At 40.9% G+C, this 20,542-nt stretch overlaps 1 protein-coding gene across 2 annotated transcripts in view; it reads left to right on the top strand.

Moving 5' to 3' along the window:
• Positions 1–20,542, top strand: part of LOC310958735 (uncharacterized protein) — a gene marked incomplete at its 5' end in the record, with an annotated part of 106,037 nt that overhangs the window by 51,355 nt on the left and 34,140 nt on the right. For both annotated transcript variants that reach the window (XM_083929814.1, XM_083929815.1), the window contains 21 exons: positions 3–524; positions 2,920–2,964; positions 3,322–3,441; positions 5,466–5,504; positions 5,606–5,659; positions 5,787–5,840; positions 11,115–11,222; positions 11,338–11,391; positions 12,161–12,214; positions 12,372–12,416; positions 13,000–13,053; positions 13,665–13,709; positions 13,806–13,859; positions 15,419–15,463; positions 15,552–15,605; positions 15,709–15,753; positions 16,517–16,570; positions 17,051–17,095; positions 17,171–17,224; positions 18,229–18,336; positions 18,817–18,870. In XM_083929814.1, the coding sequence (XP_083785940.1) occupies positions 3–524; positions 2,920–2,964; positions 3,322–3,441; positions 5,466–5,504; positions 5,606–5,659; positions 5,787–5,840; positions 11,115–11,222; positions 11,338–11,391; positions 12,161–12,214; positions 12,372–12,416; positions 13,000–13,053; positions 13,665–13,709; positions 13,806–13,859; positions 15,419–15,463; positions 15,552–15,605; positions 15,709–15,753; positions 16,517–16,570; positions 17,051–17,095; positions 17,171–17,224; positions 18,229–18,336; positions 18,817–18,870 (1,707 nt within the window). The remainder of the gene's footprint in view (positions 1–2; positions 525–2,919; positions 2,965–3,321; positions 3,442–5,465; positions 5,505–5,605; positions 5,660–5,786; positions 5,841–11,114; positions 11,223–11,337; positions 11,392–12,160; positions 12,215–12,371; positions 12,417–12,999; positions 13,054–13,664; positions 13,710–13,805; positions 13,860–15,418; positions 15,464–15,551; positions 15,606–15,708; positions 15,754–16,516; positions 16,571–17,050; positions 17,096–17,170; positions 17,225–18,228; positions 18,337–18,816; positions 18,871–20,542) is intronic.

Here is a 20,542-nt window from a genome sequence, read left to right on the forward strand (position 1 = left end):
AGAATTTGTTTCTGCGCCAAGGGAGTTCTCGAGGGGACGGGACAGTACCTTCAGGATCCAATCGGAAAGGTTCTGTAGGTCGTGGGGATGTCTTTGTGGTGGACGAGGACACAGACTTGTTGGATCCAACCTTCCAAAATGGTGGAGAAGTCAACCATCAGTGGAAACCTTCCAGAAATGGACTGAAGGGAAGCCAGAAGCCTTTTAAAGAGATGGAGGAGAACATTACCACAGACAAGAAGGCTGACTCTGGTGGGAGGACGTCATCGCTGTTCCCTGGAAAACCATCCGGTGACATCATTGACCTGGAAATAGGAGGTGCCCCCAAGAAGGGGTTTCCTTCACCTAAGATCCCTTCAGATCCTGTAACGTCCACACACTCTGGGACATCTGCAAAGGCAGAAGTCGAGAAGGAGAAACCCATCATCGTATCCAGAGATGGAGACATGGTCTTGGGCTCGGATGGCACAATGTATCGGCTCCAGAGAGGACCACCGGGCCGAATGGGTCCCCCAGGGCAGGAAGTGAGTGTCTTACTGTGTTTTGTTGCTTTGATACACTTGTTTCAATGCTACAATATTTATCCAAATGTAATCAATGCATTTCTTTTCAAATGACAGCACAGAAAGCAAGAGGCCCTCTTTAAGTTGATCTGCCTGAAGTAAACTGCTTAATGAGAAATTATTGTTTTGTTTACATGATTGCGGTTTTATGAATATTGATTGCCACGGCTTGTTTCCCACTGATTAAACAGGATATTGATTAGCATTTCAGAGCTGTCTGTTGAACAAAAAAAAATAGTTAGGACAAGCCTTGTGAATGAAAAACGTGTGACTATTTGTTTATGCTTTACAGCTTACAAGAGCTGCCATCTGACTTTGATCAGGAGGGTTACACTGCCCCAACATATGTTGATTCACATGACTTTGATGCCAGGATCTGAGCATTAAGGATTCAAGCCATTAAGTAGTCTCAACAGTTTGTCACAGCATTACTCAATGCGACAATGCCAAGTTATCTGATTGGTACTTAGGGGTAAATTTATTGTAGGCTATCCAATCAGAAGGTTTATCTGGTGTAAGAGTTGGGTCATCACAGGGACTGCAGGGCAGACAGAACCAGAACCAGACTGCACATCTGGTCACATCTGGGCTGGTCTCTGGAGTCACGTTGCCATAAAATCCACAGGATCAGAAAGATTACTGTGATTGAAGACGGCTGTAGGGAACATAAAGGAAGAAGTCCTGTTGGCTTGGACTACGGTTCTACTCTCTTCTCGTGTGCTGCATTTTAGAACTTGGTTGCATAGCTTTTTATAGTGCTTATTAGCTTGTAGCATTAACCCTTGCAAGTATTGTGTCAAAGTTCATATTTTAGCAAGAAGCATGTGATTTAGGGAGGCACAAAATAATGTTACTGGGACAGAAAATACCCTTCTCTGATTGGGTGGCAGGTGTAACAAAATGGCATTTGTGACTTGCCATTTCATGAGTGCAGTAGTAGATGTAGAAAATAATGGACTCCTTACTGCAGTTTTATTGGATACCAGAACACCTTGTCTTGTAGTATTGCTTATTTATTTCAGATATTTGAGAGATCTCAAATATAAGCACAACAATGTCAACTTTTAGTTCAAACAAGGTGCAGAGAATCTCCAAAACTGCAAGAATTGGGTTTTGAGTTGTTTTTGTTTTGTTTTGTTTTGTTTTGTTTTGTTTTTGTTTTGTTTTTGGTTTTTGGTACCATTTGTTAAACGTCCACTTGTTTTAACCTCTAACTTCTTTTCTTTTTTTTTGGGTTGTTGTTTTTTTGAGTTTTGTTTTGTTTAGTTGCTCTTGTCAAAGCGTCTTTGACCACCTGAAAAAGCGCTATATCATTTTGATGTATTATTATTATATATTTTGAAATTATTATTATTATTATAAGATTTGGACCTAAATTTAACCATATTTGCGAGAAAAATTCCTCTCATATCCTACAGGAAGACACCCAGATGATGAACACCATAGTGTCCATTCTGTGATTTGGCATTAAAAAACTTTTGACATTTGGAGATTTCTGCAAGTAATGCATTTCTGCGATTGCATGGTGAGCACTTCTATTCTGGAAACTGCTCAGAAACCCCTTTATTGTAAATGTTCCTAAGGAAACCTTACATCCTCTGAATGGCCTAGGTCTACCCAAGACTGTTTGGGGACCCCAATCTGCACACATATTTAAATGCACCATTTTAGAATAATACAACATTAACAAAAACATAAATAACATTTGTACTGATAATGATAAGAACTGCATGGCTTTTGCTCCAAACTATCAAATGTCTGTCAAGGAGAGACTTGTTTGTACCCATAGGACCTATTTTCATTCAGACAGATTGAGCTCAGAGGTCAAGGGACCCCTTTAAAAATGCCAGTTTTCCCACCCCAAGATTTTGGAGTTATTTATTAAGCATATATATTTTTGCCTTGTTAACAAGCTAGCATTCCTGATTGTCTTGTTTCCTACTATACCAATATCTTCACTTCTTCTTAATTTTTACAACTGAGTCTGTTGCAATTTCAAAAAGACAAAAAGTGGGAAGTTAAAGAGGTTAAGCCATAAAATCTCAGTGTTTATTGCCATTCAAGGTGTTGGGAGCGAGACCTTAAAATTAATCTTTTGCTTTTCAGCAGGCAGTCAAACAGGCCACAAACTGTGAAGTTTTACAAGGATCAGGTGCTTTGCTTGTCTCTCAGGTCACAGTTCGTAAGGAGCAATAGTAAAGTCTTCTTTACAGTTTGAGCAACGGTGTACTTGGTTTCTGAAGTAGTTGATAAATACTACTATTTGTATTCATTTTGTATGTGGAGGGGTCATTTTTCCTCCTATTGTTTTGGTCCTTTTGAGGTGTTTTATTAAGGGTTGTTACTTGTTTGGCAGGGCTGTCCTGGTGAGCCCGGCCTGCCTGGGTTTAAAGGTGATAAGGTAAGAGGAACTTATTTATGACATAATAGCCTATGACGATGTGTTAAGCTAGTCCACTTGACTCCTCTGGATTTAAGTACATCCTTGCTCTGTGCATCTCTGAAATAGTATCACAGGCTATATTTTGTTTTAAAGCTCAGTTATATCTTCGACATTTTAATACCTATTGCTATAAACTCCTGTCCATTCCTCCATTAAGCCCCCAGTGTGTTGATTATTTCTGCCTGAGCCCCAATGCTGTATCAAATCACCTCCATGATGTCATGTTTAAAAACAAGGTTGTGATATGATACTAAGTTTCCCATATAAGTTGATTTGTCTTGCATAAACGTACCACTTCCTTTTCATTTCTCATAGGGTAGGTTGGGCATTGGAGGGCGTCCAGGAAAAATGGGGGAGCCAGGACCCCCTGGACCAGCAGGATTACCAACCCTCTACCTGTGGAGGAACACAGCGGAGGAATGGGCTGCCTTTCAGGTAAGATGGTAACCACAATGGTAACCTTTTTTGTTTAGTGCAATATTGACACTTTTCTTCTTCTTTAACAGATTCTCTCTTATGTGCCATCTTATTTTCTCTCTCTACTTTCTCTCTCTCTGTGAAGTTAGTCCGCTTTCATAAGTTGAACATTGAAACTATCAAACTCTTACTTTTTGAATGACTACTAGCTATTGTAACAGTATAGATCAAATGTTTCTAGACAGTCTTATCCGACTCCTTGCAAGCTGTCATCCATTTCTGAACTTAACCCTAAGTTCTGAGGAAACAGACTCAAAGAATAGTTGTCTGCATTCATTAGCATTTTCAGCAATATTATGGCTCTAGGGATGGCTTTGTCAGTTGGTCCATCAATTTGGTCCAGACTAAAATATCTCCACAAGTACTGGACAAATTGAAATGCAATGTGGTACGGACAAATATCATTGTCAGAACACAAGTTTAATGTGTCCAATAATTTGGTTTATGACCAAATGGCATTTAAATCAGCCTCAGATATACTTTATGTTAAGTGTTAATTAAACAAATGTTAGCACGCTAACATTCAAATTTAGGATGTTGAACACGATAAACACTATACTTGCTAAATATCAACATGTTCGCATTGCCATTGCGAGCATGTTAGCCACCACTGTGCCTCAGCACAGCCTTAAATCATTGGCTGTTGACTTACTGCCATATATATAGGTATATTTACATGGGTCTTTAATATTTTTATGATTTTTGTGACTGTAAATGTGAATTTGGTGTTGGAATCGCATCCTTTAGAAGTTGACCTTTTATGTGACCTGTTTATAAGATAATGGGCAAAGATTCAGCCAACTTTGCGGTGTGTATATAATATGTGCTTTTTATAGAACAGAATCTAGGCTCTGTAAAACACCCTTATAAAGGCTCAGTGCCAATGGACAATTAAGAGTGGACCCCTCCAGTAAAGCTGGGCCATACACTGGACGACTTGGGCCTGTTTCTGCCTGATTTTTCACTGCTCGAGTGAATAGCGATCATGGTCTGACCAACCTCTCACAACCGACCATCTGACATTCAGATAAATGTATGCGTAATGAGAAGGCATTATGGGTTTATTTTAGCTATGAGAATAAAAACAATGATCAAAATATGACAAAGGTCTACAGAGAGACAGTACAGGGTTACACACAGAAATGTAACATATCATAGAGAGAAAATCCAGCTGTTTGTTGCTGTATACAAATATATACCATTTTGGAGTTGTTGAAAGATGTATTTCCAAGCTATTGAAGGAGGCAACTGTTTTCCCCTGCCTGCATATTTTGCTAAGCTAGGCTAAACACATCCGGGACCGATCTCACTAATGAATGCAAAAAGATGGAATGTATATCTATATTTTCATCTGAATCCTGGTGAACTATGACAAATCCTAGTCTTCACTTTAATGTCTTTTCACTTAAAGTCTCCAGACAAAATGACTTTTCCTTGCTCTTTGCTCTGTAAGCCCCTGAGTAATTCACTGTTGTCTAAAAGAAAGACTGGACATCAAATGTTCTTCTAGGCTAAATTATCTTACCCAGAACCATAAGAGCCGCAGACTATCTGCAAAACCCCTGACCCTTCCGTCATGGTGCGTGCAAGCTGATGCTCTGTCCTCATCTGTTTAATCTCTCTGTAGTGGCCACAGCTGTATGTTATAGAATACACTCACCAGTATGTCAGCATGATGGAGAACTGCCGTTTTTGGAAAAATACGACAGAAATAAAAGTCTGTTAGTAGTTTGTGAAGGTGATTTGTTACTGTGTGTGTTTTGAACTCTGTGTGAAGAACCTGCAGGCGTCATTCACATACTTCCATCCATTCTGAATGAGGGTCAGTGATAAAACAAATAAACATTTTTAACTACAGAGAGTTTTGGAAAACATGGTTTGTTCATAAATAAGGATTGGTATCATCCTTTTACACTTTTTATTTCCTTTTATAAAGAATTATGGATCTTTAACTTATCCTGTCTGTTTCCATTCTCCTGTAGCGAACCAGTTTCTACCAGTTACTTCGTGCTGGTTGGCCTGTAAGTATTCTGGGACCATTAATGTCCTTTCTTTCTTGGGATTTAGTTGTTTTGTTAGTTCATGTTGACCTGAGGCCGGTTTCTTCTTTGTGAGCTTGCAGAGTAAAGAAGGCCCTGAAGGACCACCTGGAGAGATGGGCAAGACTGGCATACAGGTTAGTAATCTATTCATAATTATAAATGGAAAATATGAAGCTGAATATATTACATTTAGAATCATCTCTATATGGATTTATTCAGAATTGGGGAAAGAGTTAGCATTTTTCTCCTCTTCTTTTTCAGGGACCATCCGGTGACGATGGGGTTCGAGGGCAACCAGGGATGCCAGGAGAGATGGTGAGTACCCAAATCATCACTGCATGATCCAGAAGTAACCTTATCAGCTGTAACGGTACACTAAAGTCACGGTTTGGTAGTACTTCGGTTTTGAAGTCACGGTACCATACAGAAAAAACATTTACATGAAAAAAGGCAGTTTAACAATTTCAGAAACATACAAATATAAAAAAATACTGCTGCAATTCTCCAATAAATAAAATACATCTTAAATAAGTGTAACTACAGCTTTAACTTAGGTTTCAAATGCGTCATAATTAACCTTGAATCCGAAGTTATCCCACACTTCGGATTTGAATGACAGGGGGACGTCTGCAAGCTCCGGTTTCATGGTGTCGTGCTAGCCATCCATCCACACAACAGCGCTCGCTGGGGTGCAGGGCACACTATCTACGGCTGTGCCTGCTTAACGCTGCCTGCTACTGTCACTCGCTGGCTGCTACTGCGCACATGCGAGCCGAGCGGGAGGACAAAACAGTCTGGGGGGACTCCGACTTCAAGTTTTAAGTTCTGCACCGCAAAACAAGACTGTACATTCGCCATATTAAGGCTATGTATGCCATATTTACGGACCCCGGTCCACCTTTGTACCCATCCATAAGTGCCTGTACCGTGACGGTTCAATATGAATACGTGTATCATTACACCCCTACTTATCAGTGTAGGTTTCTAAGATGATTCAAAATCACAAATTTGCCAGAGATCTCTCACCAAAATCTGTCTTTGTAGTGCCAGAAAATCTAATTTTGGGGTACTGAGTGCTGCATGGGGGAAACAGACACCGCTAAACATGGTAGCTCAAGAGGCCTGTCAGACAGGCCAAAAAATGTTCCTTTAATATCAATATTCCAATATCACCTCTCCTCTCATTTTATTGAGTTTTATTTTTAATTCTAACCCTTCACTAACTTTGAATGATTCTTACATAAGAAAACTAGAACTCATATTTTTATGGTAGTACATTGACATCAAATAGAAATATTATAGTAATCATTTTATGTTAATTTCCCCTAAATAGGATCAGACTTATTTGGTGTCATTGGACACTTTTGGGATGATAATCTAAATAAAATTTTCCACAATGCCTGTCGATACATTATGAGTTTGAGGCCCCAGTAGATCCAGCAGAGTGTAGCAGTGTTGAGTTAAAGTCCCAGTGAAACAGACGTTGGAGTGTCTTTAGCTTCTGTACTGTGACATATTGTCCAGTGAAACAGAATATTTGTGCGATGAACAGTTACAAGAGGGATTTAAATCAAATCCTAAGCATTTGATTGGCCTGCTAAAATGTGGGCAGGCTTAGATTTCAGCACACAAAGCTGCATAGCAGAGGCTCCACACACACTGAGAAAGGTGAGGGAGAGATGAAAGGGGATTTCAACCTGCTCCCCGTCAGCAGAGGCAGAACAGGCAGCACACACAGATGTCCCAGTCCCCTTTGCCACGCTCTGTTCACCCGCCAGCAAAAGTATGCATATACTCCCCGCCTCTGTCTCATTTGATTGGATTCATTTTTGTAGTTCAGGATGCATCAAATCAAACATTTGAAGAGGACAGACTAGGGATTTTGATGAAAAAATTCATGCATATATTTTTGCATATATTAAGCATATATCAAGAGATGAATAAACAAACAACACAGGAACAGAGGATTAAAACTGGGGAAATCCATTTCTCGTTTCACTGGGACTTTAAATAAAAGTTGTTATACTCACCTGTGTTACATGTATATACCCATCTCAAATACATAAAATACATAAACACAGAAGTCCACTGTGACAAAGTAAAAACAGAAAACCTATGGCCATATGTCGTGTGAGGTCTCAGCTCTGTAATGAGTTTGTATTCAGGACCAAACAGTGTGGATTGCGATAGTTGGAAACACTCAGTCCTGTGCCTGCCTTTGGTGTCAGTTCTTAGTTTAGATTTGTGTTTGTGTTTGAGCCTCCATGAATGATACCACATTTCTGTTTGTGCAGAATTAACCAGAGGTGATTTGACAGTGATGTCACCCTATTGTTTGTATATGTGTGTCATATACATACTGTATATGCATGTAATCATTTTGTTGAGTTGTGTGATGCCTGTGTGGTCCAGGAAAAGTAGTCTCCAACCTGAAGCTCTGGACACTTCAAGTTGTCACAAGATAAATCTCAGGGTTTAAAAGGTGATTAACAGCAAAGAAAATTAGAAAAATATTTTTTAAATGCAAAATGATATTTTTTTTTTGTATTTTACAGCGTTAATCAAAGTGTTCGAAAATTGTATCAGACACATACATACATACATACATACATACATATAAACACATGGCAAAATACGCAAAACCTCTTCTGTGATAGGCTACAGTACGTGACTCCAGGACCACATTTTGTCATGATGACAAACACACACACACACACATACACACAAACATGCACAGTGTTTCAGTGGAATTAATATACATACAAATGTCCTGAAGGCTCGTTTAAAGACTGAATACAGGCTGTGTGCATTTCTCTGTGGTTTGAGCGTTTTGATTTTTTCAGTAGTAGTAGTTCTGATGAGACTAAAGATGAAATTCAGGCTGCTCCCTTTCTTTGCATGGAAGGTGGATGAGACAACTGATATAGCTTGCTGTGCCCAACTCTCTGTTATTGTTCACTATGTGGATAATGCAGGTAAAATTCAGGAGCGATTTATTGGATTTCTTTTATGTTTCTGGGGGAAGAGATGCTCAGTCTGTTTTTGAAGTCTTGAATGAGAACATGCAGGGCTATAATTTCAGGGAGAAACTTGTGGCACACAATCGTACTCGCTGGAATTTTACATCACGGATAGTGAGCACTGTGGCAAACAATGATAATGCCCTCCAGGAGACTTTTGAGATGATCACTGCAGATAAGACCATGGATGATGACACATTAGATTGTGCCAAAGGCTTTCTGATGAAACTGGAGGATTTTGAGTTTGTGTTCATGTTGTACACTTATGAACAAATCTTCTCTGAGACGTATTTGGTGTTTGACATTGTCCAGCAGAGATCTATGGATGTTCTGTACTACAAGAAAAGAAGTGAGTCTCTTCTTGCTTATGTCAAAGAGAAGAGGTCAGAGGGGGCTTTCCAGGCTGTCTATGCCAAAGCAGCAGATCTCACATCGGACCCACAAACTGAGCCCCTGAGAAAGCGCCGCATGTCACAACTGCAGGATCCCCCGGAGTGCTACAGAAATCTGTACCTGTGGCCATCCTAGACAATCTTTCAGAGCAGATACCTTGCGTTTTGCAAATTTGGAGAGCATGCACTTCTTAGAGTTAGTCAATCCAGGGAAATTTGATGAGATGAGATTTCAGAGCGTCTTGAAAAGTTATGGCCAGTTCTTTGATTCAGGGAGACTGAGGTCTGGACTTCAGGTCCTTTATTTAAACCAGGACTTGCAGGGCAACAGGGGAAAGCTGTTTCTGAAAGACATGGAGTTAGACAGATCAATGCCTTAGCTGTACAAACTGTTGTCATTAGTAGCAACATTTGGAGCTACATCGGTGTAGAGAGGAGCTTCTCCTGTTTAAAGCGGCTCAGGTCTTACACCTGCAACACAACGGGCCTAATCCGTTTAAGCAGCCTAGCTCTGCTGGCCATTGAGAGGACACTGGTCGAGTCCCTGGAAAAGACGCCTAGTTGGTACAACAAGGTGACAGATCATTTTCTTGAAAAGGAACGAAGGGTAGAAGGTACATTTAAATAATCAAACACATTTATGATGTAGGCCGGAAAAATGAGCTTCCCCTCCTTGAAAGACCAGCAGCCGCTACCGAGTTACATGTACTTGTCAGTGATCTCTGTTGGACAAACGGTGTAATGGCCACACTCGTCTGCTTTACAGTTTCTTATTACTTATTGGCTGGCATGAACACAAACCAATGCATCTGAGAAAATCTAAAATCAACCAATTCATTTGATTTAAAAAAATGTCCTGCAGCAGCTAGAATAGCAGCAGACAGCCATGATGGAGTCTGCCTCAGTAAAATCGGGTGCTGGATGCTCCAAGATATAGTTCTGTATTATACTTGTTTATGATTGGTCAATCATGGCATTGTGGGGTCTGTTATTTCTTTATAGCAGACTGTTGCTATGTAACGCTGGCCATTGCTTCAGATGAAGTGACCTAGAATTTACTGTGCGTCCGTGACTGTAAAGACACACACACGCGCACACACACACACACACACACACGCGCACACACACACACACACACACACACACACACACACACACACACACACACACACACACACACACACACACACACACACACACACACACACACACACACCACACACCACACATCACACACACACACTCACAAGGTGAAAACAGTAGCAGTGTCGATGCCTGAAAGGACAATGGCCATAAAATAATGATTTCATTTTATTCCAAATGTCATTTATATTTCTGTTACACAGAAAGGGTTCAGATTCTCTCCACGGAAAGCCAGAACATTTTTAGTTTGTACAGAAAATGTTGAAACCATGTGAAAACTCTTTTATGATGTCAAAATACCATTTCCCCGTCTCTCTTTGCTGCAATTTTAAACCTGTTGTGCTAAAAATAGGTGTGACCTCGAATCTCTCGATGCTCAGAAGTGGTGTTTACCTGGGCGCTGAAAGAAAGCAACAGGTTCAGCAACGCACACGCACTGCTCATGCAGGTCGCCTGTCCCGGCCGTAACAGAAAAAACTCTACTACTACTACTTTAGTAACATAAAAGTTGAAAAGCTCACTCACTCATCATGCTAGTCATGCCATGTATAACACCATATCCATCATCCTCCGCAGCCTAAAATATAACACTGTCCACTGCCAGCACAGGTGGTGTAGCAATTCACTGTGAATATGTACATGTTTTCCACCTGTCTACAGGCAGAGTTATTGCAGGACACAATCTTCTTGACAGTGTGTAGTTATTCAGGTGATGTGTTGCCTGAGTGATGAATGGCTCCACTGAGTGGTGGAGACTGTCAGTGTATTCAGTGCAAACCTATAATTCATATGGAGTTTTCCCAGTGAGAAGCTCACCATAGCTACATACATATATGCTACATATATTTATATGCTACATATACAGTATAATACATACATTATACATACAAGTATTGCATTAACACTTGCTGTATTTCTAGTTCATTTGAGTTTTTTGTTTAACCTTGTCAGTTTTCAGTTGCTGTCTTCAAGTATCTTAAAAATGTCCTCACTAATAATTCATATAAATAATAATCATTTATATTGTCTGATAGGGCGAGCGGGGTCTCAGGGGCCCTCCAGGACAAGCCGGGGCCCCTGGGAGAGACGGGGAAAATGGACAAGGTGGTGAGCCCGGGTCACCTGGTGCTCCTGGACCACAGGTGGGTGCGTTCTGTATGGTAAACAGTTAAACGGTACCTGTTTGGCATGTTTTTATAGCAGGTAAATTATGTGTTTGTCATTGTTGAAATGTTTCCATCTCATCTCTGACATCAGGGCCTGTGGGGATACAGGGGAGAACGAGGGTCCGAAGGGGAAAAAGGTGATGAGGTGAGAAATTAAACAGCACAGCTGCTTTTGTAAGAACAACCGGCCAGCCCCACTTACATAGATTTACTGTTGGTGAACTTGGAGCCAAGAAGGAGCGGTTCTACTGTATGCAGTTTAAGTCACAGCTCATCTTTATGGTGTGATCCAACAATTCACTTAGAATGTCATTTATTTACTTTCAACTGATTGGTCTAACGATGCCTGTGTATCATTTGGAATTGTTTTGATACAGGGGCCTGATTAGTAATTCTCTTTCTTGGAGAAATATTAGCATACTTTTATATAAAACCCTTTCTTCATTTAACAAAGGAAGCTAACATTCTCAAATGTTCCATTTTGTCAAAACACAAGCATCCATGAAATACAGTACTGTGTCTAATAAAGAAGTCCAATTGACAAATTATTAGATCTGATCAAAAGAATAAGAAAAAAATGTTCCAACCAGATGTTCAATGCTGGGCTTCAGTTCTGGATGTGTCAGACTTGTTACTATAGCAAACTATTTACACAATATTTACACATTCAGCAGATACGGAGCAACAATAACATTCAGTTGGAGTGAAGTTGTGTTTCTGGCCAGGTGAAAAAGCAACATTCCCTCTCCGTTTAGCTCTATTTTTTGGTCTCCACTGACTCCTGAGGGAAAAATCTGACTTTCTGAAACCTGTCACTTAGGTGAAATTGATTGACACTCTTGTTTGCAGGATAAAACAAGGATATACATTACTTTTACACTGAAGATAATGGATGTTTTTTTCTTTCCCTCCAGGGTCTGATTGGCCTCAAGGGTCATAGAGGAGAAAGTGGGGAACCTGGTGAGAAGGTACGCACACGTCCACTTTTAATTATACTGTAATCCATCCTGAATATTTGAAATAGAATTGAAATTTGTCCAAAGTTGTCCTACAGCTCTTCTGACATGTGTTTTGAACAATGCAATATAGTGCAATTATCGTGGATTGTGTTTTTTCTTTGTTCAGGGCTGTACTGGTTTACCGGGTCCACCTGGCCCTGTCGGAACACCAGTGAGTGTCTTGTACCTGTTTAGTTCCTTTTTTATAAACACAGCAACTATGATTTGACATTATATTTAAAACCCTGTGGAAAGAAAGCAGGTGGTTCATAAAGCAGGAGCATGTCTCCCTTATCTGTGGGGTTAAGATGCTGAGACATTAGGAACATTTCATGGACAAGATGCTGCCAGCACATTTCAGGATCAATTTAAAAAATTAAGAATGAAAGTTACATCTCTGTATTACATCTCTTACATGTCCTTTAAAATAAGAGAAACAAAACAAACAGTCAGCTTTTGTGAAAGGGAGACATGAGCTTCTGAATCCTTTTTAATCCCTAATCCGGTCCTCTTTGAACTTTGAGTCCCAGGCAGCGAGGCGCTGACTTCCATTTTCTCTTTGGTCTATTCTCAGGTTTACTTTGATTCTATGTGGCATGGTATCAGAAACTCTGCCTCATAGTATTAACACAGGCTCACTGACCAGTAGGAAGTAATCTGTTTGATTAATCCTTGCTTTGAATACAGAGGTTTCTATTTATTTTAATGATATATTGTTATTGAGTTGATATTGAATACTTGAATCTTCTCTGCAGGGGCCTCGGGGGAACAGAGGTGGCTACGGGCCAGAGGGGTCCTGTGGGCCTGATGTGAGTGATGTGCTGCTCCCCCTGTTGTGACTGTTGTGTTGATACTTATATAAGTGAATGTTTTTATGCCTTTCACACTGGTTCAACTGGTTCTATGATATTGTCATGTGGTGATCTTGACATTGGATTAGTTCAACAAAATTTTACATTTAGTCATGAAATATTCACCCCTCAGCAACTGAAACAAGTGATATTTGTGCCAGACAATGAATTAGCTCCTGTATTTATGTAAGTCCCATTCATAACTATTGAGCTTGGCTACTTCTGGGGTTTAGCACTTAAAATACATGTTAAATTACAAAATACGTATATATACAGTACATTTTTTTTTCTTTAATCATCTTTTTTCAAAGGCCATTTTTTATGAAAGTATTAAAGAAAACAAAGGATATATTAGAGCTTTGAAACCACAGTGTCATCATTTGGCTGTAAGAGACCTAGATCTTACAGCACGAGCAATTTGGGGAAATTTGTTCGACATCCATCCATCCATTCATTTTCTAAACCGTTTTAATACATGCTTTGGGCAAGAGGAGACAGACATCTTGTGCATTTTTGCATGGACAATGTTTAGGACACAACTCATGCTGTAATGAACTTGTTGTCACCAGGGGGAGAGTGGTCTGGATGGCCCTCCAGGTCTGCTGGGGCCAACGGTGAGCAAACAAACAGAACTGAAGACAAAATAATGTCCGTTAGTGCCAGTTATGAATATATGTATGATACTTGTTGTGTGTGTGTGTGTGTCACAGGGCGCAGAAGGTATTACAGGACGAGTTGGCGCTCAAGGAGTTAATGGCTCAAGGGTAAGATGATTACGCCATAACAACTGTTTTTCCCTGAGACAACTAATAAAAACCTTTATTTTTAAGTTAATTTATTCTATGTTATTGTATTATTGTTGAATATTATCCAGAGATATCCTGAGATTCCAATTTCAAATTGCTTGTTTTGTCCAATCAACACTCCAAAACCCTGTGTGGACATATAATCTCTCCACCTGGTCCTGGGTCTTCCCCGAGGCCTCCCTCCAACTGGACGTGCCTGGAACACCTCTCTAGGGAAGCGCTCAGGGGGCATCTTTACTAGATGCCCGAACCACCTCAACTGGCTCCTTTCAATGCAAAGGAGCAGCGGCTCTACTCTGAGTTCCTCACGGTTGGCTGAACTTCTCACCCTATCTCTAAGGGAGACTCCAGCCACCCGAAAACCCATCTCGGCCGCTTGTACCTGCGACCTCGTTCTTTCGGTCATGACCCAGCTTTCATTACCACAGGTGAGGGTAGGAACGAAGATTGACCGGTAGATCGAGAGCTTTGCCTTCCAGCTCAGCTCTCTTTTCAGGGATGCCTGAAAAGCTCCGCCGGAGGTGTGAGTTGAAGATCTCTCGGACAGGGGCCTCCTCCAGATGTTCCCAGTTCAACCGCACTACTCATTTGGGCTTACCTGGTCGGTCCAGAATCTTCCCCCATCCTCTGACCCAACTCATCACCAGATGGTGATCAGTTGACAGCTCTGCCCCTCTCTTCACTCGAGTGTCCAGAACATACATCCTCAGTTCAGATGATATGATACCAAAATCGACCATCGACTTTGGCCTAGGGGGCTCTGGTACCACGTACACTTATGGGCATCCTTATGTTAGAACATGGTGTTAGAAATAGACAATCCGTGACAAGCACAGAAGTCTAATAACAGACGTGTCTCCATCATTGCCCACGTGGGCGTTGAAGTCTTCCAGCAGAACTATGGAGTCCCCTACTGGAGCCCCATGCAGGACTCCATTCAGGGTCTCCAGGAAGGCTGAATACTCTGAACTGCTGTTTGGTGCATATGCACAAACAACAGTCAGAGTTTTCCCCCTACCACCCGCAGGCGTAAGGAGGCGACCCTCTCGTCCACCGGGGTAAACTCCAACACTGCAGGTCTCAGCCGGGGGTTTGTGAGTATTCTCACACCCGCCCGGCGCCTCACACCCTGGGCAACTCCAGAGAAGAATAGGGTCCAACCCTTATCCAGGAGTACGGTTCCAGAACTGAGACTGTGCGAGGAGGTAAGCCCCACCAGATCTAACTGGTAGCGTTCCACCTCCCGCACAAGCTCCGGCTCCTTCCCCCACAGAGAGGTGACATTCCACGTCCCCAGAGCCGACCTCTGCTGCCCGTGTCTGGTCCGTTGAGGCCCCTCACCTTCACTGCCACCTGTGCAGAAGCGCACCCGACCCCAGTGGTTCCTCCTGTGAGTGGTGGGCCCACAGGATAGTGCAAAATAAAAATTAAGAACATGCAATTGATTTCTATACTTAATGTCTGGAAACTTTGCAGGTTACTTCCTTTGTGTATAAATCGTTTATTGTTTCTTCCAGGGGGACATGGGACCTGCTGGCAGTGCTGGTCCCAAGGGCCCACAGGTATACATTTGGTTCAGTTATATATATGCTCCAGTTATTCCACTTGCTGGACATGTTTAGAAGCTGTGCTTCCTTTTCTTTTGACTAGGGGCCTCCAGGTTTAGAGGGACAGGTGGGACCTCCAGGACTCAGAGGACTCCAAGTGAGTACAGTTCAAAGAAAGACTGTTATTTGGGATTTTTGAATCGGTGGGGTGCTGCTTCATTCACTTTAAGCCAGTGAAGTGAATGTGTTCATGTTAACAGGGACATCCAGGACTGATCGGCGCTGCTGGACCTAAAGGGGATCCTGTAAGTTTGTTCTCATCAAGTTCATTGTGTTCCCTTATTTTCTTCTTTTGTTTTCTAAATAAAATCTCAAAGTGCACAGGACAATTAATTATTGGACTTAAACATCAACCACAACAGCTGCATACAATATAAGTCATACAATAATCTCCAGCAAGTTGATTTTAATGGTGAAAAAATGGAATAAGAAATCAGCACAGCATAAAAACGTGTGGTGGAACTAAATCACTTCACAGTTCAGACATGCATTTCATGCTATAAACAGTCAGGTTAGCAAAGTTTTACTCAGACTGCTAAATTAAATGTAAAAAACAATGGAGAGATTTTATCTATCTTTAGCTATCTTGCTCTCAAGTTCAACGTCATTTTAGTGGAAGAGCATTGTCTCTTTTGTGCTGCTCAAGTAAATTTGAACTTTCATTATGAATATGTCATTTTAAATATATAATATTCATTGTTGATCATTTTTTCACTATTATTGTAATGCTTGAGAAGAAATAAAAAGGAGGGGAAGGTGGGTTAAAAAAAAAAAATTCTGCTTCAGAATGAGGAGCTTGACAGAAGATGTTTGAGATCTACTGGTTTAGGCAAAGTTGTAACTGTTGTATATTATATGGATAAGGTTAACGTGCAAGTCCAAAGTGATGTGTCAGCATAAACATAAAGGCAGCTGATGTCTGGCCATCTAAATACAAAGATACAGTATTTTATCCCGTTTTGTTTTTTACTTCTGTGTTGTGTTTTTTTTTTTTGTTGTTCTTATCAGGGGCCTGTGGGGCCTATGGGAGCCCGGGGGGATCCTGGATTTGAGGGGCCCATGGTGAGCACTTGAACATATTCTCCACTGCATTACATCCTGACATCACAGCCAAATGCATGTACTGTAAGTACACACATCGTATGAACAGACTAGATGTAGGTACGTGTGTTTTAGACAGCATACTGCAGCCTCACAGTGCCATCTGCTGGTGGAAGTGTCTCAGTGGGTCAAGACAGTGCTGTGGGACACTGAAGCCACTGTTATTCAGTCTGATGTAAAACAAATGAAGGGAGAGAAGGTCATAGGAATCTGACAATTAAGTCAAATCAAATTATCTGCTGGGGCTTCATTGTAGTGTACCTCATTCCACAGATTTAATCTGTATTCCCTTAGTCCTAACTTTCATCTTTACTAGCCATTCCAACTTCTATTTACCTGTTTAATTAGAATAAATGGATGTGATCATTTTACTTGTCTGCTTCTTAATTATATTACATAATGGTCTTAATCCATCATCATCCTTTGTGGGATTATTTACAGGGTACTGCAGGGAGTCAGGGACCTATTGGTTTTCCCGGGGTAACGGTAGGTGCTCTTTATAGATTTATAAACAGATTCACTGCAGAACATTTTTGGCTTTGACCATTTTCTTCTTCACAGGGTAACAGGGGACCAGATGGGGACAAGGGAGGTCCAGGACCTAAAGGCGACAAAGTAGGAGCCAGCTACTTCCTGTTCACCCATATAAAACTCAGAAAAGAAGGAAACAATGTTATTGAGCTACTTAAAGGAGTAGTTAAACATTTTGGAAAATATTCTTATTTGCTTTCTTTTTGAGAGTTAGATGAGAAGATCAATTCTTCTGTCATGTCTGTACCGGAAGTTCTGTACGAAGCTACAGCCAGCGGTCAGTAGATTTAGCTTAGCATGAAGACTGGAAATAGGTAGTTTGCTCTTGTAACTGTTTCAAGTCAGATAAAACGTATAAAAGTCTCTTAACTGGACAAACTTGTCGGAAATCACTCATTTCAGCCTAATAGGTGCCACCTGGACCTGAAACTATTAGAGCATAATAACAGAGCAGCTGCTAACAGTCATATGACACTGTCACAAAGACATTGGTTGACATGATTTTGAAGCCCAAAGTAGTTATTGGTACACTGTCTTGTAAAAAGATAATACTAAACAAAGAGATACTAAGGCACCTGAGAGAAATGGATCTGTTTAAAAATATGCTAATAAAATCTAAACAATCTTCTCAGTAAATTGGCAGGCCATTATGATAAGGATCTGGTGAACAGAATATTTTGTCCATAGTCTGGTGACATTTATGTCATATCAAAACAATAAATTCATTTAGATATGAGAGCTGCTTTGGAGGCTGTCTGTTTGTCTGTTATGATTGTTGTCGTTTCCATCACATTTCATTCAATTGTAGGCAATTCACATTCTATTGGTTTTATACTGAAGTTTAGGACATACTGAAAAAATCTAAATAGCTATACTTAATAGCATTTTGGTTCTACCGGGTCAATGTGCAGGACGAGCGGTAGTCGCTTCCTCTCTGCTCATGGTGACAACAAAACGGAAAGAAAGTAAATGCGCATATTTCCCAAAATGCAAAACTATTAATTTAAAATCTAATGTACTACTGTATTATTCAGAAAGATATCTGTGCCTTTTTGTAGTGAAAATGTGCCTTTATGTTTTTATCTCAGGGTATTCAGGGGGCAACAGGTATCAGGGGTCCTCAGGGAGAGATGGGCCCCACCGGCTTCATAGGTTTTGCAGGCACCAAGGGCCAGGCCGGCCCCACAGGCACTGAGGTACAGCAGAGAGCACTTAAACAGCAGTTAAACGTCATTTTATTTGTAACTCTGATCCACATTAGAAGCTGTGTAGAGTGATGTTTTCTGACAAAGAATTACAGTATTTTAAAGCTCAAGTATTAACCATGACACTCAGTGGATATTCGAATTAACAGTTAAAATCTAATTGATAAAAAGTTTGACACAAATTTTCCAAGAAAACATAATTTGTTCTGAAAAAACTATTTTCAAATGTATGTACGTATATAAACTAATATATGATGGTTGCGTTCGAACTTTTACACTTTTAAACTCTTGAAGCCTGATTTACACAGGCTACAAGCAAAATAAACTTCAGTGCTAAATTGTTAACCTATAACGGTGCAGAGTATTTACAGCATTATATTGAGTTACACGCTCTTTTAGATGGGAGAAAATGCTGCCTGGTGAAGGTGAAAAGGGAGATCAGCTTGACTGATTTTATATTTCTTTATCCAGGGCACAAATGGAGAAACTGGTCCTCAGGGAAAGCAGGGCGGCCGTGGGTTAAAGGTCAGTGATGATTTGTGCGTCTGAACACCAAGAAATGTCAGATGACTTCATATGTTGTTCTAAACATCACGTTTCACTGTGAAACATTAGAGCCTCCAGTGGCCTCCTCCATGTATATTTAGCAATCCAATATTGTGGCTGCAATAACATGGTTTTACCATGGTACTGATTCTGCTCTTGGCCAGGAATATTGTGTAATGTGTCATCTGTTTTAAGGGGTTCTAGATATCTGCCATATTATAAAAGTATTACCTTTTCTGGCTTCAGGTTGGGGGTGGGGGTTTCTTCTGTCGTGAATCTAATGTAGGGACGTAGCAGTAGGGTTGTAACTACTCATTATTTTCATTATTTTCTCGATCAATCGGTTGGTCTCTTGGTCGATAGCCCATTTGACACAGCCTTTTTGTTTCGGGGGTGTTGCACATTTATTACACGCCACCATCTGTGTGAAAGGGGGAACAGATCTCTGAGCAGCGGAGGTAGTCACACAGCCACAACAGTACCAACATCTGTGTGAATGGGAGAGCCAGAAGGGCGGAACGCCACACAGTAGTGATGGCGAGTCAACCCAACGCCATCGTGGCAGTGCTTGACTCAACCTGCTCCCAGCTAATACAAAGATTGACTAAGAGATGGAGTGAAGGTGAAGCTGAGGTGGTCTGAATTAAACCTTCAGTCTATGCTAGCCACCTGTCATTCATAGCAACCATCCCTTAATTATGCAGAACTTAAAGCATTAATATATTTTTGGGGCTTTTTCTTTTCCATTTGTCTTTGATTGTGCAGCTGGAGATTGACAGGAAATGGGGGAGAGAGAGGGGGCAACATGCAGCTAAGGGCAGCAGGTTGGAATTGAACCTTAATATAGCCTAAACATAATTAAAAGAGTGAGTTTAGTTAAATTTAGCCCCCAGTGCAGTAGTTGGGCATTTTAACATCTATGGGGATTATTCTGGCTTACTGGAAGTACAGTGCAGATATAAAGCCCCTCCGATATCTGTTTTGCACCATCAGTGATTTAACCTCTGAAGCCATACAGGGTGCTGCTCGGTCCCCAGTCGATCAGACTGGGATAAGCTTCACTTTGCACTGATGGCTTTCTTCTTCTTCTTCTTTTGGATTCTGGCAGATTAGATACCTAAAGCCACGTCGCTGCCATCAACAGTTCATAGCTATATCCATTATATTATAGCCATAGGAACAGTTCCCCCAAGGACTTCAACAATAGCGGCTTTGTTGAGCCTGATGAGGCTTACGGCAATCTCAATGCTGATTGGACGTTGCGGCGCGATGCTGCCTGAAAAGTTAAATATTTTCAACTTTATTTGCGTCGCTTTAGACTGGGAGAGACCCCCCCACACACACACACACACACACACACACAGACACACACACCACCACTGTAGTGGCTCGCTTCAATGGTCCCACCTGCTTGGTGCAGTAACGTAATCTTCTTTTCCAGGTCCTTACACCGCAACATTGTTCATACATCACAATATACAAGGCTTTAGCCTTTGTCTTTGCACCACTTTCATATTTCCGTTTAATTTTTGCTGTGACTGCTTTTTTAAATTCTACAAACTAACTCAGACTTAAGATAATTTTATTAATCCCTACGGGGTCAATTGAACTACGCAGCTCGCATACTGGCACAGTCCGAAAACCCAATACA

Source organism: Echiichthys vipera (assembly GCF_963691815.1).
Source record: "Echiichthys vipera genome assembly, chromosome: 16".
NCBI classification, from domain to species: domain Eukaryota; kingdom Metazoa; phylum Chordata; class Actinopteri; order Perciformes; family Trachinidae; genus Echiichthys; species Echiichthys vipera.